We start from the raw sequence: 26,889 nt of genomic DNA on the forward strand, positions 1-26,889 counted from the left end.
ATGAAGAGAAGATGTGGAGACAATATTATGAAAGGCAATGTGCCAGAGGATTCTGGGAAGATGGTGGGGTAGGGAGCACCAGGAACCTGTCTCCCAACCTAGACAACAACTAAACTGGCAGAATCTGTCTAGTGTAACCATTTTGGAACTCTAGAGTCTATTGAAGGCTTGTGATGTCCTGGGGAAGACTTGGATGGTAAACTGTGGTTAATTTTGGTAAATGTCAGCCCTTAGCACAGTTGCAGCTATCTATCCTCCATTCCCCAGCCCCAAGGCAGGCAGCTATTCATGCGTTTTAGAAGTACCTTGCACACAGTTTGCAGGAGCCAGGGTGGACAATGAGGACACTGTCTTCCAAAGATTGGAGATCTGTACTCTGACCGTTGAGTGTTGCTTCTGATCTCAGAGGTACAAAGAAGTGAGTGGCACCTCCCCTATTGTTGTAAGGCTATTTACCCCACCTACTAAGTGATTTCCAGAGGATTTAAAGGGCAGGTGTTCTTCCCCCAACTCCTCCCCTCTTCATTTTCCTCTTTTTCCTTTTTTGGGAAACAAACACTAAGGACTAGAATATTCATTTTAAAAAAGACTAGGATATGGGGCTTCCCTGGTGGCGCAGTGGTTGAGAGTCCGCCTGCCAATGCAGGGGACACGGGTTCGTGCCCTGGTCCGGGAGGATCCCACATGCCGCAGAGTGGCTGGGCCTGTGAGCCTAGCCACTGAACCTGCGTGTCCAGAGTCTGTGCTCCGCAACAGGAGAAGCCACAACAGTGAGAGGCCCGCGTACCACAAAAAAAAAAAAAAAAGACTAGGATATTCAAAAGCATCTGCACATATGGGGGAAAGTCAGTACACATGCCCAGGGGAAGGCACAGGCTTAGAAAAGAAATAAGAAGACCTTGAGTTTACAACTCAGGCTGATCCTTGGTGCAGACGCAGCCTAAAATAATAAAAACAAAAACAATAAAAACAAAAGCAAAAAACCTGGCAAACACTGGGGAAGAGAGAGAATCTTATTTCCACAGTTACCACATTATTAGATTCAATGTCTAACTTTAAATAAAAATCACAAGGCATACAAAGAAGCAGGAAAATTTACAGCCCATTCAAAGGAAAGAAATCAACCAAAACTATGCCTAAAAAAGACCTCATGGCAGATTTACTAGACAAAGACTTTAAAGTAACTGTCTTAAGTATGTTCAAAGAACTAAAAGAAGGGAGAAAATGATCTATGAACAAAGTGGAAATATCAATAAAGAGATAGAAAACCTGAAAAGAAACCAAGAAGAAATTTTGAAGCTGAAAAGTATAATAACTGAAAAGAAAAATTCACTGGTAGGATTCACTAGAGGGATCTGCCTCTGAGTAGGCAGATAAAGGAATGAGTGAACTTGAAGATATAGCAATGGAATTATCAAATCTAAAGAACAGAAAGAAAAAAGATTGAATAAAAATGAACAGAACCTAAAGGTCCTGTGAGACACCATCAAATGTACCAATATATTCATCATGGGAGTCAGAGGAGAAGAAAGAAAAAAACGGGCAGAGAGAATATTTGAAGAAATAATGACTAAAAGTTTCCCCAATTCAATAATAGACCTGAATATAAACAACCAAGGAGCTCGATGATCTCGAAGTAAGATGAACTCAGAGAGCCCCACACCAAGACACATTATAATCAAACTTTCAAAAGACAAAGACAAAGAGAGAATCTTGAAAGGAGCAAGTAAGAAGCAACTTGTCATGTACAAGGAATCCTCAAGATTATCAGCAATTTCTCATCAGCATCCTTGACATCCAGAAGGCAGTGGGCTAATATATTCGAAGTGCTGAAAGAAAAAAAAACAAACTGCCAATCAAGAATCCTATATCTGGCAAAACTGTCCTTAGATTTGAGGAAGAACTGAAGACACTCCCAGATAAACAAAAGCTGAGAGAATTCATTACCATTAGATCTGGCCTGAAAATAACGCTAAAGAGAGTTCTGCAGGTTGAAGTGGCAGGATACTAGGCAGCAATTAAAAGGCATATGAAGAAATAAAGATCTCAGTAACTACATGGGAAATTATAAAAGCTAATATTATTGTAACAACAGTTTGTTCACTCCACTTTTTAAGATACTAATACATTTAAAAACAAACAATTCTCAGTTTAAAAGCTAGTATTATTGAAAGTTTGGTTTGTAACTCCACATGATTTAAAATACTAGTCTATTTAGAGAAATTATTAGTCTATGTTTGGAGCACACAATGTATAAAGATGCAATTTTGTGACATCAACAACTGAAAGGGGTGGAGATGTAGCTATAAAGGAGAATAATTCATGGATGCTACTGAAGTTAAGCTGGTGTAAATGCAAATTAAGGTGTTTATAACATTAGGATATTAAGGGAGAATGAAGAGTTATTGTTTAACAGGTATATAGTTTCAGTTTTGTAAGATAAGAGTTCTGGATATGCATGGTGGTGACGGTAGCACAACTTTATGAATATACTTAATACCAGTGAATGCACACTTAGAAATGGTTAAGATGGTAAATTTTATGTTATGTGTACTTTCCCACAATGAAAAAATTGGAAGAGAATTTTTTTTTTTTTTTTTTGCGGTACGCGGTCCTCTCACTGCCGTGGCCCCTCCCTTTGCGGAGCACAGGCCCCGGACACGCAGGCTCAGCGGCCACGACTCACGGGCCCAGCCGCTCCACGGCATGTGGGATCCTCCTGGGCCGGGGCACGAACCCGCGCCCCCCGCACCGGCAGGCAGACTCCCAACCACTGCGCCACCAGGGAAGCCCCGAAGAGAAATTTTAAAAGTAATATGCTATCTGAGGAGTGACTGTGGAAAAGGACTAGTAATGCCAGGCAAGGAGTCTGACTTATGCACTAGTTTTTATATAAACAAACAACTTTTTTTTTCTTAAACACCTGCCAAACCACCTCTTTTTATACTCTCTGGGACTCCAGCTGTTTTCTTTCTGCAGCAGGACAAGGTCCCACAAAGCACAGTGATTTCTTTGCTGTATCATATAGATGATGATGGAGGTTTCTTCCTTGGAAAAGCTACATGAAGTTTGAGGAAAAATATTAGTTCTTTAAATTGATATCTAAAAGTGCAGAAAACTTTGAAAATACTTTTTCTTGGTTTTCAATATAAGGTCACAAACTTTTGTTAGATTCCAGAACAATTCTTTTTTTTTAATTAATATTTTTTGGGGTATAGTTGCTTTACAATGTTGTGTTAGCTGATTCCGGAACCACTGTCTCTTGGAAATTTCTAGAGACATAAATAGAAGGTTTAATATAAAATGCTAAAGATACTTTCAGTAATTACATAATCTGAACCAAAAATGTTACCAAGACTACTGATTTATATGAGTTCCAGCTTATTAATATCAACTATATTTGGCAGTACCTAGTATGTTGAGGAAAAAAAATCTCAAAATGTCAGGAGGAATTGGCCAAGATTATAAATATACTACTGTTTAAAAAAATGTATATTAATATATCATGCTTACTACTGGACATTTATACAAATTTCAATTATTGCTTAAGAAAACCTTCTGTTAACTTACAACTGAGAATTTGGAAAGCTTTCTGTTTATTAGAAGACTATTATCAAATTTACTTACACATTAAAAATAAACTTGAACTTAGATAAATTTGTAACTGTGTACTCATAATTGAACATTTGAACGGATAAACATATATTTGACTTTTTATCAGAGAAGAAATTATCATCCTATAATCCAACTTTGAGAGACTAGGAAATAAGGCTATCAGAAGAGCCGGGAATAACATTCATGTTTATTTGCATAGGTATGTACAAAATTTTTCATACCACCTAATATAATCCTTTCATTTGACATATGAAACTAGAATCAGATTTGCTGTAAGCCACAAGTTAGTTAGAGTTGAACAGGTCTTAGAAATTCTAAAAGCCATGTCTTGGTCTCATTTTTATTCTTCACCATCCCCAACTCTGAGCCCTAGTACTTTTCTCCTCTTCTACCCAAGCTGCCTCATGCCATTTTCAAAAGAATTCTTTCTAACACTTCTTGATAACTTTTGTAGCACCTCAGAATCCTTACGGTTTGGAAATTTGGCCCATTATGAATCTCAAATCTCACCTTCTAAACCCTCTCCTCCATTCTCAACTTTTGATACATCTTCAGGTTATCTATCAGCTAAGTTTGGCCATATAACTGTGGCCGTTGAAATTTGTCTGTATAAGTTTTCAGTTTTCTGAACCATTGGAGCCTGACAGTTATGTGCCTTTTATCACAAAAGGTACTCAACAATAGTCTGACTTCACCACTCTCACTTCCTTCTGTCCACATACCTAAATAAGGCAATTTGATCAGTTAATGTGGCTGCCCCCAGAAAGGGATCATACTCTTGCAGCTACTTCCTAGGTAATGATTATGAAAAAATACATGGAGGATAATACAGTCCTATTTTGACAACTCTGGATTCTCTCCTGATCATTCCTGGGCATGAAACATATTTCCTTTCCCTAATAGGATGTCTCAGGCCAGCGTGATTGACACATCCTCAGGGTGCAGCCTGGATGTTTTCCCCACTCCCATTCTCAGTCATCCTATGGGGCAGACAGATGCCACCTGGAAGGTGTCCTGGTCATAGATCACCTTCAAACATTTAAGGAAACACCATTATAGTCCTGGAAAGCATTCAAGTCAGCTTCAATTCACTGGCCAGGGTTGTTTCAGATGGCAGAACTGCCTTTGACTTCCTCCTTGCGGGCCCCAAAAGAGTCTGTAATAGCTAATACTTCCAGCTGTACCTGGATTAAAGCCTCCAGTCTAGTGGGAAGGTCAATACAGAAACTTAAAGAGGAAACGCCTGGGGTATTGATAGTATCCTTCATTAAATGCATCATGAGGATAACCTAATGGATTTTGTCCTAGCCCCTGTCAGATTATTCAGAGTAGCCACTGGAGTGGGTACTTGTGGGAAAATTTGCCATGTACACATGAAGGGTACATATTGTTGGGAGATAATTTTCCATAGGTCTCTAACATTTCTTCATGACTTATGACATCTTTTGTTCTGGACTATCTTTCCAAGGATGTTAATATAGCTAACAGACTTGGAAGATATAGTCTTTGAGTGATTCCTTCTGGAGCAGAAGGCAAAATTTGTTTGCTGTCTGGTATAAGAAAATAACTACTTCCCCTGGAGCATAGGATGAACAGGTTTGCTAGCAGCCTTTTATAAAATATAGGGTTTCCTAAGCTTCCAGATTCCTAAGGGGGAATTCCTGCCTATGGAACCTGGGGGCAAAGGGAATACATAAAAACATGAGGCTTCTGCTGCCTGATGTGACAAGTAATAAATGTCTCATTTCTTCTGCCAGCATCCATGAAAGTGTGGCAGCCTAACTTGTTAGACTGCATGCAGGATACAATCTCAGGTCCCTCACATTTCTTGGCACTTAAAAAATTAAGGTAAACTATGCTTAATAAAAACTAAAACAAATTGACCTTCGTTATCAGTGTCCCCTTGGTTAACCATCTGTAAAATGAAAACACATTTCAGAGAGGCAACAAACCAATATAAAGACTTCATGGCAGATTGATCCGGGCTTTTTGTTTGAGGCTAATTTATTAAGACAATTTTATATTTACTTCTTTTATAGCTGAAAATATTCAAATATATTTCTGACATCTCCTAAACTTGGGGCCATGTTATATCTGTCAATGTACCTACCCTAGCACCAAGTAGAGTACCTACCATACTGTAAACATTCAGTATTTGTTGGCTGGGAAGGAAAATATAAGTTTGAATACATGTATATCACTACAACTCTCTTGTGATAAATCTTAAAGAAAAGTATAGACTATACCAAAGGCAACTATTGTTATGACCTAAATAAGTGATAAAGGGGAAGTCCTGGTTAGATATGTCTTACAGTTGTAAAGATGAAAGTAAGAGAAAGAAAGAACAAAAAATATAGGGACACTTTTGTAATTTGATTATGTCATCTGAAGTTGTAAGATGATTTGAAAATGAAGTGATGGCCATAAAAAAGGGAGTAAAAAATATGTCAAAGGAAGGCAAAGTAATAATACCTTCTTAATTGGTATTTAGTTTTAATTCTTAGCTCCCCTAAACTATAATCTCTGTATTACAAGCAAATTCATCCATTTAAAACAAATAATACATTTAACTCCCTTGCTCAAAACCCAATAATAATGTTCTATCACATTTGAAATAAAATTCAAAGTTCTTGACTTCATATCACAGGCTTTATGTGAACTGTTCCCTGACCATTTCTCTGTTTCTTCCCTATCTCTGGCTATTCTCCACAACTAATCAGTTCTACTTACTGTAAATATTCTGTTTCTTTAGTATACTAAAAAAGTTCCTGTTTCAAGGCTTCCATACTTGCCCTCCACTTAGCCCAGCACCACATTACCCAATGGCTATCCCTTCACTTTATTTTCACATCTCTATAAAAATATTTCACCTCATGTAGGCCTCCCATGATAGTCCAATCAGATTCTATGCTCTATCTCTTAACCTTCCTTATAAAAATTTTTATAGCAATTTTCAGTATCTTCTAGTATTCTGTATATTTATATAATTATTCACTGTCTGTCACCTTAAGTGAATGTAAGGTCACTGAGGTCAGAGATTTTATCTCTTTTGTTCACTGTGGTGAGAACAATGTCTGAAACACTTAAAATAATCACTGACTTGAAATATTTATAAACATTTCATTTTGGACATTTTATTCTGGTATAGCTTTAATTAGAATTAAGATTCGCCTGAGAACAACTATAAATATCGGATTAAAAAAGGAGCTGAGGGCTTCCCTGGTGGCGCAGTGGTTGAGAGTCCGCCTGCCGATGCAGGGGACAAGGGTTCGTGCCCCAGTCCGGGAATATCCCACATGCCGCAGAGCGGCTGGGCCCGTGAGCCATGGCCGCTGAGCCTGCGCGTCTGGAACCTGTGCTCTGCAACGGGAGAGGCCACAACAGTGAGAGGCCCACATATCCCAAAAAAAAAAAAAAAAAAAAAGGAGCTGAAGGTACTCAAGAACAATTGAAGCAGTAAGACTTAAAAAGCTAAGATCCCAGAGAGTAGAGTCTCATGCGGATGTGAACCCTGTATTTCCTGCCGCATTTTCCCTCAGGGAAATTCCCAATTTTATTAACAGGAAAGAGAAGCCAAGCAGAAATCTAAGGCCTACTTGTAGCAGTTTCACGGGAATGAAGAGACAGAGGTTAAAGTGTAGGGACGCCAAGGCAGTTAGGATTGAAGGACCAAGATCCCTGAGAGGAGAGAACCACTGAAATGTGAGCTCAAAGTCATGTATAAAATAAACCCTTCATATGTTTGCAAATTCCAAGTAGCACGTGTGTTGGAGAGATACCTAGACTCAAAGTGAAATAGCAATAGCTGGTGTGCTAAAAAGCTAAAAAGAAATTTCTTTAGTCATTTGATGCTATGGAGAAAGGGACTAGAATTCAGGAAAAAACAAGGTGAAGGTAACCTGGTAAATATCCCATTCTCAGTTTAAACATTATATTGGCTCAACCCTAAGAGAAACCAGAAACAGACCAGCCCTAACAAAGCTTAAAAATAAGCCTCAAAAGGATCTCTGTCTATACAATATCTGCCTGTCAGAACAAAATTAAATCCTCTTTAGAGAAATAAAACATCTTCCAGTGCCTTTATACTTTTTACATATATGTCTGATACTTAATCAATGACTAAATGCTAATAAAGAGAATTGGCTGACTCAAAATATTGGGTTGGCCAAAAGGTTTGTTCGTTTTATTCCATAAGATGGCTCTAGTAGTGCTTAGTTGTCTTAACTTCATTCAAAACAATTTTGTTAGATTGTATTGTGACAGCTGTCATTTCAGCGTGTATTAAAGAAAAAAAAATCAAAATTGGTGAATTTTTGTGTAACCACTTAATATTGAAGATGGAAAAAAAAGCAACATTTTTGGCATATTATGCTTTATTTAAAGAAAGGTAAAAACACAACTGAAATGCAAAAAAAGATTTGTGTAGTGTATGGAGAAGGTTTTGTGACTGATCAAATGTGTCAAAAGTGGTTTGTGAAGTTTCGTGCTGGAGATTTCTCCCTGGGTGATGCTCCATGGTTGGATAGACCAGTTAAGTTGATAGCAATCAAATCGAGACATTAATTGAGGACAATCAATGTTATACCACGTGAGAGATGGCCAACAAACTCAAAATATCCAAATCAAGCGTTTAAAATCATGTGCACCAGCTTGGTTATGTTAATAGCATTGATGTTTGGGTTCCACGTAAGTTAAATGAAAAAAAACCTTCTTGACCATTTTCCTGCATGCGACTCTCTACTTAAACTGGTCCATTTTTAAAACAAATTGTGTCAGGTGATGAAAAGTGGATACTGTATAATAATGTGGAAGGGAAGAGATCGTGGGGCATGCAAAATGAACTACCACCAACCACACCAAAGGCCGGTCTTCATCCAAAGAAGGTGATGTTACGTATATGATGGGATTGGAAGGGAGTCTTCTATTATGAGCTCGTTTCAAAAAAAACCAGATGATTAATTAGACCAAATGCATAATCTTCCATCAGAATGATGTGAGACCACATATTTCTTTGAAGACCAGGCAAAAACTGTTACAGCTTGGCTGGGAAGTTCTGATTCATCTGCCGTATTCACCAGACATTGCACCTTTGCATTTCCATTTATTTCAGTCTTTACAAAATTCTCTTAATGGAAAAAATTTTAATTCCCTGGAAGACTGTAAAAGGCACCTGGAACAGTTCTTTGCTCAAAAAGATAAATAGTTTTGGGTAGATGGAATTATAAAGTTGCCTGAAAAATGGTAGAAGGTAGTGGAACAAAAGGGTGAATACGTTGTTCAATAAAGTTCTCGGTGAAAATGAAAAATGTGTCCTTTATTTTTACTTAAAAACCGAAGGCACTTTTTGGTCAACCCAATACAAGAGATAAATTGTCAATAGAAATAAACCTACAAGTGATCCAGATGTTGCAATCAACCGAGAAAACTTTGAATATACCATACTCAGTATGTTCAAGAAAATACAGGAAATGATAGAAAACTTCAATACATAACTAGAAATTACAACAAATAATCAAGTAGAAATTCCAGAACTAAAAAACAGAATAACTGAAATTAGGAATTTAATAGATAGGCTAAAAATGATTAGATAAAAGAGATGATTAGTGAACTACAAGATGGGTCAGTAGGAAACATGCAAATTAAAACAGAAGTAAAAAAAGAAAACAATTCAGAAAAGAGTCTAAGAGACACATGAGAAATGGTAAGAGATTCTAACATACGTGTTTTTGGACCTACTTTACCTCAGAGAAGAGAGATAATGAAAAAGATTAAATATTTGAAATACCTCTGGCCAAGCAATTTCCAAAACTGATGAAAGACATAAACCACAGATTCAAGAAGCCACATAACCTCCCCCACTCCAAGCAGAGTACATACAAAGAAAACCACACCCATGCTGAAAAACAAATACAGGAAATAAACCTTAAAAGTAGTCTGGGGAGTAAGAGTTGGAAAGAAGTATCTTCAAAGAAGAAAAAATAAGACTTATTACTGACTTTTCAATAGAATCTATGAAAGCCAGAAGATAATAAATATGGCATCTTCAAACACCAAAAGCCTACCTGGAATTCTATAACTAAAGAAGATATCCTTCAAAGTTTTAAGTGAAAGAAATTTTCAAGCAATCAAAAACTGACCTGAACTAAAATATATATTAAAGAAAGTCCTTAAGGTAAAATAAAATGATGGAAGCATAATAATGCAGGAAGGAATGAAGTGCATAGAAAGAGGTAACCATAAATTAACAAGCTAATGTGAGAAAAAAAGGAAAAACAAAAATACCTGATTAAAGGGAAAAAAAAGTAAAAAGCAGAAAAGGAACACAGAACTAACAGGACAAATGGAACACAAACAGAAAGATGAAATATATAAACCTAATTATACTCTCAATTGAAATAAATTTAAAGTCTGAATATATTAATAAAAAATCAAAATGGAATATAAAAGTAAGCAAAATCCAACTGTATACTTGTATAAGAGTCACAGTTTCAATATAAAAGCAACAGAGATGTTTAATGGGAATGGTTAGGAAAATATATATTATAAAATTACCAGTCAAAAGAAAGTTGCTGTAAGTATGAAAATATCGGAGGGAATGGCCAATAAGGCAATTAGTTAAAGAGGGAAATTAGAGTTAAAGAGTGAAATTTTATCATTATAAAAGTGTCAGTAATACAATGACTTAACTATTCTAAACATGTATACCCTAATAACATATCCTCAAAGTATGAGGCCAAATTTGACAGAACTAAAAACTGATTTAGAGAAACCCACAATCTTAAGAAGAGATTTTAGCATTCTTCTGTCAATAACTGATAGAAACCTCCCCAAATCACTAAAAATAAGGATTCTTTAAAACACAATTAACAAGCTTTAAGTAACTGAGATTTTAGTAACCATAACACCTGCAAAATGCACATTCCTTTCAAGTGCACATGTAATATTATCCCAAATAGATTATGTGCTAAGACAAATTGTTAAGAAACAAATAACATCAATCTTACATCAAACTCTTCCAATCTTACATCAAACATAGGAAACACTTCCTAATCAAATATAAGGTCAACACAACCTTGATAACAAAATCTGAAGAGTTTTACAAGAAAGAAAATATATGGGCACAGCTTCTTCTAGAATATAAATGCAAAAATCCTAACCAAAATATTAGCAGATCAAATTCAGAGATATATAAAAAGATAATGTATTATAGTTAAGTTGGTTTATTCTAGGAATACAAGGTTTAATTTTTAAAAATCAATGTTATAGGTATAAAAAGTATCTGACAAAATCCAAATCATATATAGAATCATCAACATCATCATCATATTAAACTTTTAGAAAGGTAAGAAGATACTAAGGAGGGTAACTCAATCAAATATAGAGTTTCTACAAGAAACATGTATTAAACATCTGACTTCATCATGGAAAGCTTTCAGCCTGAGACCAGGAGCTAGCAAAAGATGCCTGCTAAAATCACCATTATTTAACATTTTACTGAAGGTAGTAGTCAGGACAATAAAGCAAGAAAAATAAATAAGAGGAACAAGAAAAAAAAAATCTCTGCTCTTATGGGCAGAGATTTTAAGTGGCTTAAATAAATGAGATATTCTATGTTCATGAATTTAAAAATGTAATATTCTAAAAATATCAGTTCTCCCAAATTGATTTACAGATTTCTTGCAATCTTAGAGAAAATACTAACATTCATTGTGCAAATTGACAGGATGGTTCTAAAATTCGTACATTAATGAAATGGATCAACGGTAGCAATAGCAGTTCTTTCTTGAAGAAGAACAAAGTTGGAGCTCTTATTAGACTAGATAACAAAATTTATTATAAATTATACAGAAATTGAAATAGTGATATAAGAATAAACAACAGAATGATGAGAAAAATTAAGAGAACCCATGCACAGAGTTTCCTGAATTTAAATAAAGGCCTCCACTGTAATCCATTGTGAAAAGTATGGTCTAAACAACAAATGGTTGTGGGTCAACAAAATAACCAAATGTGTATGTTTGGAGGGAAATTGACCTCTTATTCACACTGCAGGCAAAATTTAATTCCAGATGCACCATAGACTTAAATGCTGAAAGTTAAGATAATAAAGTTTCTAGAATATGTTAATGACCTGAGTAAGCAAAGATATCTTATATGTCACAAATAAAAACTTTTGTTTTTAATTTAAAACAGAAACATTCTGTTCATCAAACTAAACCATAAAGAAAGAAAAAAAAGGGAAACCCCAGAATTTAGGGAATATATTTGCACGGGAAAACAGAGAGGTATTTAGATTATATAGAGCACTCCTACAAGACAATAAGAAAAGAGATGTACAACCCTACATAAAAATGCACAAACGACCAGTCCCTCTCATCAGGAAACTTACACAAGCCTCTTAGATGGCCTCATCCACCAGAGGGCAGACAGCATAAGCAAGAAGAACTACAATCCTGAAACCTGTGGAACAAAGACCACATTCACAGAAAGATAGACAAGATGAAAAGGCAGAGGGCTATGTACCAGATTAAGGTACAAGATAAAACCCCAGATAAACAACATAATGAAGTGGAGATAGGCAACCTTCCAGAAAAAGAATTCAGAATAATGATAGTGAAGATGATCCAGAACCTCGGAAAAAGAATGGAGGCAAGGATCAAGAAAATGTAAGAAATGTTTAACAAAGATCTAGAAGAATTAAAGAACAAACAAACAGAGATGAACAATACAATAAATGAAATGAAAACTACACTGGAAGGAATCAACAGCAGAATAACTGAGGCAGAAGAACGGAAAAGTGACCTGGAAGACAGAATGGTGAAATTCACTGCTGCGGAACAGAATAAAGAAAAAAGAATGAAAAGAAATGAAGACAGCCTAAGAGACCTCTGGGACAACATTAAACACAACTACATTCACATTATAGGGGTCCCAGAAGGAGAAGAGAGAGAGAAAGGACCAGAGAAAATATTTGAAGAGATTACAGTCGAAAACTCCCTGTAAAAGGAAAGAGCCACCCAAGTCCAGGAAGCGCAGCAAGTCCCATACAGAATAAAACCAAGGAGAAACACACCGAGACACACAGTAATCAAATTGGCAAAAATTAAAGCCAAAGAAAAATTATTGAAAGCAGCAAAGGAAAAATGAAAAATAACATACAAGGCAACTCCCATAAGGTTAACAGCTGATTTCTCAGCAGAAACTCTACAAGCCATAAGGGAGTGGCATGATATACTTAAAGTGATGAAAGGGAGGAACCAACAACCAAGATTACTCTACCCAGCAAGGATCTCATTCAGATTCAATGGAGAAATTAAAAGCTTTACAGACAAGCAAAAGCTAAGAGAATTCAGCACCACCAAACCAGCTCTACAACAAATGCTAAAGGAATTTATCTAAGTGGGAAAAACAGAAGAAGAAAAGGACCTACAATAAAACCCCATAACAATTAAGAAAATGGTCATAGGAACATACATATCGATAATTACCTTAACATAAATGGATTAAATGCTCCAACCAAAAGACACACACTTGCTGAATGGATACAAAAACAAGACCCATATATATGCTGTCTACAAGAGACCCACTTCAGACCTAGGGACACATATGACTGAAAGTGAGGGGATGGAAAAAAATATTCCATGCAAATGGAAATCAAAAGAAAGCTGGAGTAGCAATACTCATATCAGAGAAAATAGACTTTAAGATAAAGAATGTTACAAGAGACAAGGAAGGATACTACATAATGATCAAGGGACCAATCCAAGATGAAGATATAACAATTATAAGAATATATGCACCCAACAAAGGAGCACCTCAATACAAAGGCAACTGCTAACAGCTATAAAAGAGGAAATCGACAGTAACACAATAATAGTGGGGGACTTTAACACCTCACTTACACCAATGGACAGATCATCCAAAATGAAAATAAATAAGGAAACAGAAGCTTTAAATGAAACAATAGACCAGATAGATTTAATTGATATTTATAGAACATTCCATCCAAAAACAGCAGATTACACTATCTTCTCAAGTGTGCACGGAACATTCGCCAGGATAGATCATATCTTGGGTCACATATCAAGCCTCAGTAAATTTAAGAAAATCGAAACCATATCAAGCATCTTTTCCAACCACAACGCTATGAGATTAGAACTCAATTACAGGGAAAAAAACGTAAAAAACAGAAACACAAGGAGGCTAAACAATACATTACTAAATAATCAAGAGATCACTGAAGAAATCAAAGAGGAAATCAAAACATTCGTAGAGACAAGTGAAAATGAAAACACGATGATCCAAAACCTATGGGATGCAGCAAAAGCAGTCCTAAGAGGGAAGTTTAGAGCTATACAAGCCTACCTCAATAAACAAGAAAAACTTCAAATAAACAATCTAACCTTACACCTAATGGAATTAGTGAAAGAAGAAAAAAACAAAACCCAAAGTTAGTAGAAGGAAAGAAATCATAAAGACCAGAGCAGAAATAAATGAAATAGAAACAAAGAAAACAATAGCAAATATCAATAAAACTAAAAGCTGGTTCTTTGAGAAGATAAACAATAATTGATAAACCATTAGCCAGACTCATGAAGAAAAAGAGTGAGAGGACCCAAATCAAAACTAGAAATGAAAAAGGAGAAGTTACAACAGACACCACAGAAATACAAATCATCCTATGAGACTACTACAAGCAACTCTAAGCCAATAAAATGGACAACCTGGAAGAAATGGACAAATGCTTAGAAAGGTATAACCTTCCAAGACTGAACCAGGAAGAAATAGAAAATATGAACAGACCAATCACAAGTAATGAAATTGAAACTGTTATGAAAAATCTTCCAACAAACAAAAGTCCAGGACCAGATGGCTTCACAGGTACATTCTATCAAACATTTAGAGAAGAGCTAACACCCATCCTTCTCAAACTCTTCCAAAAAACTGCAGAGGAAGGAACACTCCCAAACTCATTCTATGAGGCCACCATCACCCTGATACCAAAACCAGACAAAGAAACTACAAAAAAAGAAAATTACATACCAATATCACTGATGAATATAGATGCAAAAATCCTCAACAAAATACTAGCAAACAGAATTCAACAACACATTAAAAGGATCATACACCATGTTCATGTGGGATTTATCCCAGGGATGCAAGGATTCTTCAATACATACCAATCAATCAACGTGATACACCATATTAACAAATTGAAGAATAAAAACCATATGATCATCTCAATAGATGCAGAAAAACCTTTTGACAAAATTCAACACCAATTTATGATAAAAACTCTCCAGAAAGTGGGCATAGAGGGAACCTACCTCAACATAATAAAGGCCATACATGACAAACCAACAGCAAACATCATTCTCAATGGTGAAAAACTGAAAGCATTTCCTCTAAGATCAGGAAAAAGACAAGGATGTCCACTCTCACCACTATTATTCAACATAGTTTTGGAAGTCCTAGCCATGGCAATCAGAGAAGATAAAGAAATAAAAGGAATAAAAACTGGAAAAGAAGAAGTAAAACTGTCACTCTTTGCAGACGACATGATACTATACATAGAGAATCCTAAAGATGCCACCAGAAAACTACTAGAGCTAAACAATGAATTTGGTTGCAGGATACAAAATTAATGCAAAGAAATCTCTTGCATTCCTATATAGTAACGATGAAAAATCTGAAGGAGAAATTAAGGAAACACTCCCATTTACCACTGCAACAAAAAGAATGAAATATCTAGGAATAAACCTACTTAGGGAGACAAAAGACCTGTATGCAGAAAACTATAAAACACTGATGAAAGAAATTAAAGATGATACCAACAGATGGAGAGATATACCACGTTCTTGGATTGGAAGAATCAATATTGTGAAATTAACTATACTACCCAAAGCAATCTACAGATTCAATGCAATGCCTATCAAATTACCAATGGCATTTTTTTACAGAAGTAGAACAAAAAAATCTTAAAATTTGTTTGGAGACACAAAAGACCCCGAATAGCCAAAGCAGTCTTCAGGGAAAAAAAATGGAGCAGGAGGAATCAGACTCCCTGACTTCAGACTATACTACAAAGCTACAGTAATCAAGACAATATGGTACTGGCACAAAAACAGAAACATAGATCATTGGAACAAGATAGAAAGCACAGAGATAAACCCATGCACCTATGGTCAACTAATCTATGAAAAAGGAGGCAAGGATATACAATGGAGAGAAGACAGTCTCTTCAATAAGTGGTGCTGGGAGAACTGGACAGCTACATGTGAAAGAATGGAATTAGAACACTCCCTAACACCATACACAAAAATAAACTCAAAATGGATTAGAGACCTAAATGTAAGTCCGGACACTATAAAATTCTTAGAGGAAAACTTAGGAAGAACACTCTTTGACATAAATCACAGCAAGATCTTTTTTGATCCACCTCCTAGATTAATGGAAATAAAAACAAAAATAAACAAATGGGACCTAATGAAACTTAAAAGCTTTTGCACAGCAAAGGAAACCATAAACAAGATGAAAAGACAGCCCTCAGGATGGGAGAAAATATTTTCAAATGAATCAACGGACAAAGGATTAATCTCCAAAATATATAAACAGCTCATGCCGAGGAATATTAAAGAAACAAACAACCCAATCCAAAAATGGGCAGAAGACCTAAGTAGACATTTCTCCAAAGAAGACATACAGATGGTCAAGAAGCACATGAAAAGATGCTCAACATCACTAATTATTAGAGAAATGCAAATCAAAACTACAATGAGGAATCACCTCACACCAGTTCGAATGGGGATCATCAAAAAATCTACAAAGAAGAAATGCTGGAGAGGGTATGAAGAAAAGGGAACCCTCTTGCACTGTTGGTGGGAATGTAAACTGATACTGCCGCTACGGAGAACAGTATGGAGGTTCCCTAAAAAACCAAAAATAGAATTACCATATGACCCAACAATCCCACTACTGGGCATATACCCAGAGAAAACCGTAATTCAAAAAGACACATGCGGTCCTATGTTCATTGCAGCACTATTTACAATAGCCAGGACATGGAAACAACCTACATGCCCATCGACAGATGAATGGATAAAGAAGACGTGGTACATATATATGATGGAGTGTTACTCAGCCATTAAAAGGAATGAAATTGAGTCATTTGTAGAGATGTGGATGAATCTAGAGATTGTCATACAGAATGAAGTATGTCAGAAAGAGAAAAACAAGTATCGTATATTAATGCATATATGTGGAACGTAGAAAAATGGTACAGATGAACCAGTTTGCAGGGCAGAATTTGAGACAGAGATGCAGAGAACAAACGTATGGACACCAAGGGGGGAAAGTGGTGGGAGAGGGGGGCGGAGTGGTGGTGTGATGAATTGGGCGGTTGGGATTGACATGTATACACTGATGTGTATAAAATTGATGACTAATAAGAACCTGCTGTATAAAAAAAAATAAAATTAAAGTTTAAAAGAAAGCACAAACACTTGATCATGTCATAAAAGTAGATATCCAAATGGCCATAAGCATACGAAAACGTATTCAACATTATTAGTTATGAGAGAAATGGAAATTAAAACAACTAGATACCACTACAAACCTACTGGATTGGGGGGAAAAAAAGACATGAAAATACAAAGTGTTGGTGAGGATAAATCTCCTCTGAAACTCTCATATCCTGCTGATAGGACTGTAAATTGATACAATCACTTTGGAATACCGTTAGGCGCTAGCTACTAAATATAGGTTAATGTTATGGCTGAGAAATTCAGTTCCCAAAAGAAATGTGAACATGCACATCAAAAAGCATGTACAAGAATGTTCATAGCTGGCCTTCCCTGGTGGCGCAGTGGTTAAGAATCCGCCTGCCAATGCAGGGGACACGGGTTCGATCCCTGGTCTGGGAAAATCCGACATGCCTCAGAGCAACTATGCCCTTGCACCACAATGACTGAGCCTGCACTCTAGAGCCTGTGAGCCACAACTACCTGAGCCCACGTGCTGCAACTACTGAAGCCCGCACACCTAGAGCCTGTGCTCTGCGACGAGAAGCCACCGCAGTGAGAAGCCCGCGCACCACAGCAAAGAGTAGCCCCCACTTGACGCAAGTAGAGAAAACCCGCGCACAGCAACGAAGACCCAATGCAGCCAAAAATAAATAAATAAATAAATTTATTTAAAAAAAAATGTTCATAGCGTCTTTAGTCATAATAGGCAACACTAGAAATAACTCAGTGACAAATAATCCACCAAAAGTAGAACAGACTTTTAAAAATTGGTATATTCAAATCATAGATTAAAAGTAGTATATTGAAAAGAACGGTATATATACAGCTACACTCAACCACATAGGTATATCTCACAGACATAATATTATATGAAAAACGAGTACATACTGGATGATTCCACTTATTTGGAAGTTCAGAAATAGGCAAAACTAATCTATGATGATGGAGGTATGAATACTATGAAGGCACAAGAAGTCTTCTGGGGATAGTCATATGTCCTCTACCTTAATCTTAGTGGTAGTTATGTGGGTTTAACTGTCTAGAGAAGAGGAAACAGAATAAGCAAGACTAAGGACGTAAAAGGTACAGTAAGAAGGTGCTCAATGTGGTTAGAGCATGTGGACGCCACAGGTGGGAAGTGGTAAATATGTCTGTAGAGTTTGCTGTCTTATTGTTGAATACTTGAATAACAATTTAAGGAGGCTGTCCTCATTTTGCTAGGCCACAAAGAACTACTAAAATTTGTTGAACAGGGCATAAATAAGCTCAGAGTTATATTTAATGAAGAATAATTGATAAAACATTGTGTAAATCTGGTTGAAGAATACACACAAATTCTTGTAAATATTCCATGACCACATTTACACACTGTACAAGCTTGTATCATAAATGAAGATGTTAAAAAATTAGAAGCATACTTTTTCAAGTGCAACTTGAAAAAAAATCTGTAACACAGTGTTAAAAGGATGAAAACCTTAGAAAAAGGTTTAGCTCCAAAATAGTATACTAAAATATTTTAAGACCAATATCTATATGTTGTAGTTGGCACTTACTTCATCAAATGTAAAATCTTCTAAATCTATTTCTTCGTATTCTTCTTCAGATTCTTCATTCTTAATAGCCTCTAGAGCTGTTGTCAGTTTCTTTCGCAAAAGAAAGCCCTTCCAAACTGCCTAAACAAAAATTTAAAGCATGTTATACAAGGTTATAGATCAAACTCCAAACCAGATTCTCTGTGTTATCCCATTAGGAAGATAAAACATCTTAGACCTTAGTTTAATGGCTCAATAATCTGTTTTTTGAACTTTATGTGACATTTAAAACTGGAAGATAAATTAAATGACTGCTTGTGTCTAAAGCTCTGAATCTCAGGAGATTTTCCTTGTGGTAAGCAGAAAAGAATCTTTAAAACTCCCTCAACTGCACATGTAGGTCAACCAATCAATTATCTGACAATTCCTCTGGGACCCATTCTAAATTAAGTAGAAAGAGATACAGAGGAAAACCAATTTTACTAATTTTCAAATGATTATGTATAAAATAAACTAACACTCATTTAGGAAAACTTCAACATATATAAATGGCCATATTAGAGACTTAGTATCCTGGTCCATAACAATTAACTAATTTCATCTTTAAATAAACAAAGCACATAATAATAGAATTAAAAACATTCAGATTCCTCAATAATCTTGGAGGAATCTTGGAGCTTTCCTAACTATAATTCCAAGAACACTGGAGTTTTTAAAAAATTAGTATCTGTATACACTGCTAGGGAGTAAGCTCCAGGATATATAGTAAGTGTAAAACACAGGTAGAAATGTGTATTGCATGCCTCCATTTATCTATGAAAATCCATATAAAATATATAATAAACAATATACATTATATAAACTTATATATTTAAATATATGTGGTTGCTAATATTTACAAAGTGAAAGCATAAAGCATAAAATTATTACCTATAGAGATAGAAAACAGTAGAAGCCAGATGTCTCTGAATATACACCTTGCTTAGATTTGATTTTGGAACTGTGCACATGCTTAATAAAATTGTAAAACAAATAAATATGAAGTAAAAGAAACTCCCCCCAAAAATGTAAAAATATATTTTGTGCTACGGGCATAACCACACAGAAGGTATTTAAAGTGACTTTAAAATAGATTTATTTGACTACATTCCTAGTGAAATACAATCAAAAGATAAATTTAACTACAAAAGTTACCTTAAATATGTTTTAGTAACCATACTGCAAGCAATAATACTGGTATTGTTATTCTGAAAAATATATATATATAAAATATATATATTGAGAAGAGAAATATACAAACATATAATGGTCAGAACATATATGACAATAGAAGTCACACACAATCTGTCAATCAGCCTAGGAAGCCAAACCACAACCTCTGCAACAATTAGCCAAGAATGGTTAAGACTTGGTCAATGACTGCTAGCTTCTCTATTATTTGTCCCTACTTCTAACTCAGGACCAATTGGACCAACCAGAGATAGGCAAATATGCTTCCCAAACCAATCACATAAGATGCCCCACTTCTAATTGGGCATGTGTGTGTGTGTGTGTGTGTGTGTGTACGTGTGTGTGTGCACACATGCACATACATAGTGGAAACAATCAAGGGCTGCACAAATGAGAAAAAACAGACTATAGCAAGGGAGTCAGCCACCATCACTTGCCTTTGGCATAGACTCAAAGGCAGGGAAGGGAGTAGAATAAATGTATATACATTTATATACAGTGATGAACACATGATTGTCACATACTAGACACACATTAAATATTATTTTCCCAATTTCCTTGTCCCTTTGTTTTTAACAATTCTATTTACTTCTTAGTTTATCAAATAAGAAAATAGTGTGATATTAAACATCACATAAAGTTCAAAAACTATAACTAAATTTTAACCAGTTTTGTCTCTAAAAATGATTTTCAGTATAGAAATGGTATTCCATTATTTTGTAACTTGCTATGAATAAATAACTTCCCAAGAGAGTTCAAAACTCTTTCTGAGGAGGAAGGATGTCAATATGAATCAAGAACTTGAACAGTATTAAATGGTAGAAACAGAAGAGAGGACATCTTTGTGTGATGAGGAACATAAAAGTATTGCCTGAGAAAGTGGCCTTCCTCTTTTTAACTTACCCATTATGGAGAGTACCATCAAAGAGCACCATAATAAAGCTCTTTGCCTGCTTTATTAGTCTCATGTAGCTGGGTTGTTATTATAGACCTGGGTATGTCATGTACTGTGGGTGAGTGGCATATGCAAGCTAGCTACCTTAGAGGAAAACAAACTATTTTTCTTTTCCCCCTTTTGTCTTGGTTTGTTTGGGCTGCAATAACAAAAATACCATAGACTTGGTGGCTTAAACAACAAACGTTTATTTCTCCCAGTTCTGGAGGAGGCTAAGGAGTCTAAGACCAAGTCATTGACAGATTTATTGTCTGGTGAGAGCAAGGTTCCTGGTTCATAGATGGCTGTCTTCTCACTGTGTACTCACATGGTAGAAGGAACTAGAGAGCTCTCAGGGGTCTCTTCTATAAGGGCACTAATCACATTCATGGGGGCTCCACCATCATGACATATTCACCTCCAAAAGGCCCCACCTCCAAATATTATCACATTGGGGATTAAGTTTCAACTTATGAATGTTGTGGAGAACATAAACATTCAGTCAATAGCACCCTTCATTTTGGAATTTTTTTTTAAACTCCTCTCTTTTTTGATTCCTTTATCCAGTATTTATGCTCCCTTGGTTCCTTGCTACCTTTCAAAATACTTTCTCTCTACATGGCAAATGGGCCTGTGACTTATTCCTGCTAGGGAGGTACCCTTCATAGCCTTTCTTCCCCAACCCTGTCCTAACAAGGTTCTAAACGTTAGGGAAACATGCTTTCCTTCCCTTGATTCTTTTTTGCTAGGTCATCTTCTCTACCTCAGTTATCCCTCCTCCACCCCACCCCCCTTTTTCTTACACCAGTGTAATTATAAGATATCAAGATTAGGTGCAGACCTAGGGGAAAGAGAGTATAAAGGGAATTCTTTAATACAGACCTTCAACGACAAGAGCAAAAGGACTGACTCATCATGGCTCACAATGGATCCAGCCTAACTTATCAGGGATACGACTTCTGCAAAGCTCTAAACTGTAATACACAGTATATATTTTTCTGGTGTGACATGTATAGATACCTCCCTCATGAATCTGTGTAGGATCAGGAATTAAAGTCCCAGCCACCTCTGTTCAGTTTATGGGAAATAAAGGTAATATAAATGTGTAATAAGTAATGTTCAGATTCTTCTTCTAAGTTATTTATTCATGTCAAGGTTTCAATTTTTCTCCCAGCCATCCATCTATGATTAATTCCTCTTTCTCATACATTCAAATCAATTCCCTGGTCAGAGTCCTATCTATATTAGACATATCCAACATCTTTTTCTTCTCTAACTACCACCAACTCCCAATCCCAGAACATACTCATACCATACACTTGTTTCTTGCTAAAATTGTTCACACATCTCTGCCCATGTTTCTCCTATATTCTCTTAATATTCTAGTCCTTACGGTAGTCTAGCTGTACTATAACTTGTTATTCCAATAATGTGAAATCCTATGTTCTTTTATTCCTACCATCTTTTGTACCTGGAATTCCATTCTCTTACATATTTACATTGAGCCCTATTTCTCAAGCTGTATCTTATATCCTTAATATTAGTTAGGGTAAGCTAAGCGCTATAAAAATATATCCAGAAATGTACAATAATTCAAAACTAATTAATTTCACGATCACATAACAAGCATTGAGAGTGAAAACAAGACAACTGGCGTCAGTTTAACATAAAGTGATTCAGATATCCAGGCTTTGCAACTCTGCAATCCCAAGAGACAGCATCCAAGGATGCCCTAAAGGCTGTCTTCACTTCAGCCAACCAGAAAGGGAAAAGAATATGAAAGAATGTTTGTGGGAGGTTTTATGGGCCAGACATGAAGTGGTGCACATATTTTTCATTTACTCAGAAAAAAAGGGCCATACTAAAAAGTGCAAGGAAAGCTGGACTATCTAGGCTGGCAGTATGCTAGGAAGAGGAGAATGTGGGTTTTGCTGAGCACAGAGCAGTCTCCACCACATCCTTCATGAAATCTTCATTTTGCTCCTTCTAAAGCCTGGGCTCTTTCTACCATATCATGCTCTGCTCTCCCAGATGGTTAGACAGTCTAGAAGTCATATTTTTAAGATGAATAGTTTAAGAAACTAGATTGTACTCAGGAGAAGAGAAAATGAAGTTGAGTTGACTTCAATGATTTTAAGTATAATACCATGATGTACCTCAGAAGAGACTTGTTCTAAGTTGCAAAGAAAGGCTGAATTATGCTTACATTTGTTACAGAGACAAACTTAACAAAAGGACATTCAACAGATATATGTCACTGAGCTAGACTATTTCATAAAGTAATGAACTTGTCTTTATTGAATAGAATGAAGCAAAAGTTTAATATCTATTTACCATCAATGCTGAAAAATATATTGCTCATCCACTCATGACAGGAGGAAGTTTGGACTGCATGACATTTTCATTCCTCATGCAGCAGAATAGTATTTTGAGACAGTAACTGAGGTTCCTTTCTTTTCCTCAGAGTTTCCTTGAATCCATTGACCTCCCTCCACTCCCAACCCATTCAGGCATCAGTAACAGCTTTGTCTATGCATTGCCCTTAGGAATACAGTCCAGACAAATTAAGTCAACTGAAATACTAAATATATTCATTAGAACCATAGCAAAGATAATTCTCTTAAAAAACTATGGCTTTAATAACAAAACCCAGAAACTTAATTTTAAGGCTATTTTTCCAGTTGCTTATGCCAATACCTTATAGGCATCCCTGACTCCTCTCTGTCTTTCAAAGACCACATCCCCATGTACTAATATCATCAGGTCTACCTTCAAAGTATATACGTATACCCTCAAGATAAATCAACATATATTTGGGAATGTGATTTTCTTACCACTTCTTCTGCAATACTCTGGTCCATGCTACCAAAATCTACACTTTGGATTACTGCAATAGCCTCCCAATTTTGCTGCTCCTACTATTGCCTTCCTATATTATAATCACAACATAAAGGAAACTTGGTCATGTGAGTCCTTTGCTCAGATTCCTGTAATATCTTCCCATGTCATTCAGAGTAAAAGCCGAAGTCTTTACAATGATTTAGGATTTATAAGTCCTACTCTTCTCCCCTTCACCCCTCTTCAGTCACACTGTTTCTTACTGCTCTATAAACACTGTGGGTATGCTCCTAAATCAGTGCCTTTGAATCTGATATTCCTCTGCCTGGAATATTCTTCCCCGAGATACCCAATGGCTTATCTCCTGCTGCAATGTCACCTTTCCTGGTCTTCCACATCCATCCTGTCTAAAACGATTCATTTTCCTTAGATACTCCTATCCCGCTTTTCCTGATTTATTTTTCCCCTTAGTACTTATCACAATCTAACATACTTACCTTATTTATCTGCACATCCCAACATGTAAGCTAGTAAAATTTTTGTGCCAAGTAATAGTTACTAAATGAATGAATAAAGGGAAACACTATATTTTTTTTTAGTTACTATCATTCAATTCAGGTGTAGTACCATGAATTTCCAGACTTTATTTTATGTATTTATTTAACCCACCAGGACATAAACTCCATGAGGGAAGAGATCTTGCATGCTTTGTTCCTAGTTAAATTTCTTGAACCTAAAATAGTGCTTGACAAACAGTACGTTCTAAAAATTATTTGATCAGTGAATAAATAAAAGGATAAATGTGATCAGATTGAACTTCATTTTGAAATCTGATCTTGGTGAGGTTCTGAATTTTCAAGTTAAATGGATATTTGAAGGACTTTAACAATTATTTTAGTAGATTTTTAAACATGCTTCTAGAAATAGCTATAGATTAGGACAAGACAGACCTGCTTTGACTAATCAAATGTTAGCATATGTGGCAAATGCCACATCTGAGCAGAAGTTTTGATATGATTGTGTGGTTCAGCTTGACCCTCAGTCATAAGAACAGTATTTACAAATTATAGACTACTCCTTAAGCCTAGATACTCAGCAGAAGCAAAGCCAACCTGCGGCTAACCAGCAGCCTACATGTCACATGAATAAGAAATAAATCCATGTATTTGTAAATGGCTAAGATTCAGGGATTGCCTGTTATACAGAATAACCCAGTGAAAGATAACTAATACATCTCTCATAATTAATTATTTCACCCAAAGATTAAAAGTAACCTGAATAAGAATAGCAGCCTTCTCCCTCTGTTCTTGGATGTTCACAATATTTTTTATTTCTTCTTTCTTTAAAATAATTTGGTTTTCAATGCAGGAATTTGACTGGGATGTCAGGGGTCCTATTGCAGCAGGATGTAGCTTTATAGAGAAATGAATCTGTCTGCGCACAGTGTAACCACGCCAGCATGCCTGAATTACCATAGCTGCCATACTATTAAGAGGAGAAAAAAAAATATTTTTAGTACCCATAAATATACAGTTGTAGTTAAGAGGTCCTCATAAGATATATTTATTTGTAAACATAGACTATATAAAATATTATTTAAAAATAAGACCCGTTCTTTTATTTAACTATAGTCATAGAAGTAAAAATAATACAGAAACCTTAAAATCTGAAGGAGAGAAATGGGCCAGTAACTTAGAGAGGGGATATGAGTACTTGGGATTTTTGTTTCTTTCAAGGAGGAAGATATTATCGAGATTTTGTATGATAGCAAGGATCCTGAACCAGTAGAAAGGGGGGAAAATGATGATGCAAAAGGGGGAAAAATATAGGAGTCAGTTGGCAAGAGAGGATGGGATCCTGTTCACAGCAGAGAGACTAAGTTTTGAGAGGAAGAAGAGCCCCCGTTCTCTCTAAGAGAAAGGACCCATCAGGTCTGCTAGCTTCACTTTCCTATCTGCCCATGGACAAATACTTAAGTCATTCTCTTATAAGCCCAGTAGTAAATGCTAACATTTTTTCCAGCCTACATCTATTTACCAATTTCTGGCACTGAATCAATCAACACTGTGTTTTTCCCACATCCCCATAAGCTGCCCAGCAACATTACCAAAATTTGAATAATAATGTACATTGATTGTAAGTGGGTTCTCAGCCTGCTTAATCATTTAATTCTTCATCATTGGATGGAAAGGAAAAGAATTTTCCTTTCCCACATAGATTATTGCAGAAATATTATCAAGGTACAAGGTATACTCAAAGTGCCAACTACTGGCTTAATTGTTCTTCAAATCTTTGGGTTTAGTTTTAAAAGGCATATCAAGGAGAAGTGATTCATGTATATTCACCTTTTCCAGGCTCCCTTGAAAAAGTTTTCAATAATTTTATAATTGCCAAGCCCAAAGAAATTTTTTCATTCCTCATACTAGTGAGTTTAAGGCAAAATGGAATTAAGTGATAAACTGCCAGACATCACCTTATATATATTTTTTCTCATAGAAATATATTTGTGGGAAATTAGAAAGGAATGATGTAACCATTTTCTATTGTTATTAATACTGTCATCATCATCATCACCATTTTACCTAAAGCTTGTGGAAGCCTTCAATCTATTTTGCTATGAATTGAAGTTAGTGGATAAATTTTTTTTCTGGCTTAAGATAATCTACTCGTACTCCTTATAGGAAAAAAAATCATACTTCAACAAATCATTTCCTCCTCCTAGGGTAAATAGAACTTAATAAACTTTGCTATGGAATTAACTCACATTTGGTCATTCAACCATTAATTCATTCCTTCATCTTTTGAACAAACTGAGTTAAAGAATTTGAAAAAGAATAGATATATGTATAACTGAATCACTTTGCTGTACACCTGAAACTAACACAACATTTTAAATCAACTATGCTCCAATATAAAATAAATTTTTTTTTAAAAATAAAAAAAGAGTTAAGGAATTTAAGACACTATAATATGTATTTGGGTGATAAAGAAAAAGATCTGAAAACATATTTGCAATGCATAGCTGGTAAAGAATGAAAGGTCTGTAAGAAAACACATTTAACCTGGGACAGCATCTTATATTTCTCTACAGATACATACAAGTTTCACTGACTGTAACTGTGAATTTCTTGTAAAGCTGACCAGTCATTTAGTGCTTGAATTCCTCAGCTCACTAACAGCAAAATTTCCCGTGGAAGAAAATAAAAAGGTAGATGAG

The 26,889-nt window shown here is 35.8% G+C and overlaps 1 protein-coding gene across 1 annotated transcript in view; it reads right to left on the reverse strand.

Annotated features, from left to right (window-relative positions):
• Positions 1-26,889, reverse strand: part of LRRIQ1 (leucine rich repeats and IQ motif containing 1) — a 180,574-nt gene that overhangs the window by 64,067 nt on the left and 89,618 nt on the right. The window contains exons 16-17 of the mRNA XM_060165462.1: positions 24,947-25,157; positions 18,692-18,811 (exon numbers count right to left, since the gene is read on the reverse strand). Coding sequence (XP_060021445.1) covers positions 18,692-18,811; positions 24,947-25,157 — 331 coding nt within the window. The remainder of the gene's footprint in view (positions 1-18,691; positions 18,812-24,946; positions 25,158-26,889) is intronic.

Source organism: Lagenorhynchus albirostris, chromosome 11 (genome assembly GCF_949774975.1).
Source record: "Lagenorhynchus albirostris chromosome 11, mLagAlb1.1, whole genome shotgun sequence".
NCBI classification, from domain to species: domain Eukaryota; kingdom Metazoa; phylum Chordata; class Mammalia; order Artiodactyla; family Delphinidae; genus Lagenorhynchus; species Lagenorhynchus albirostris.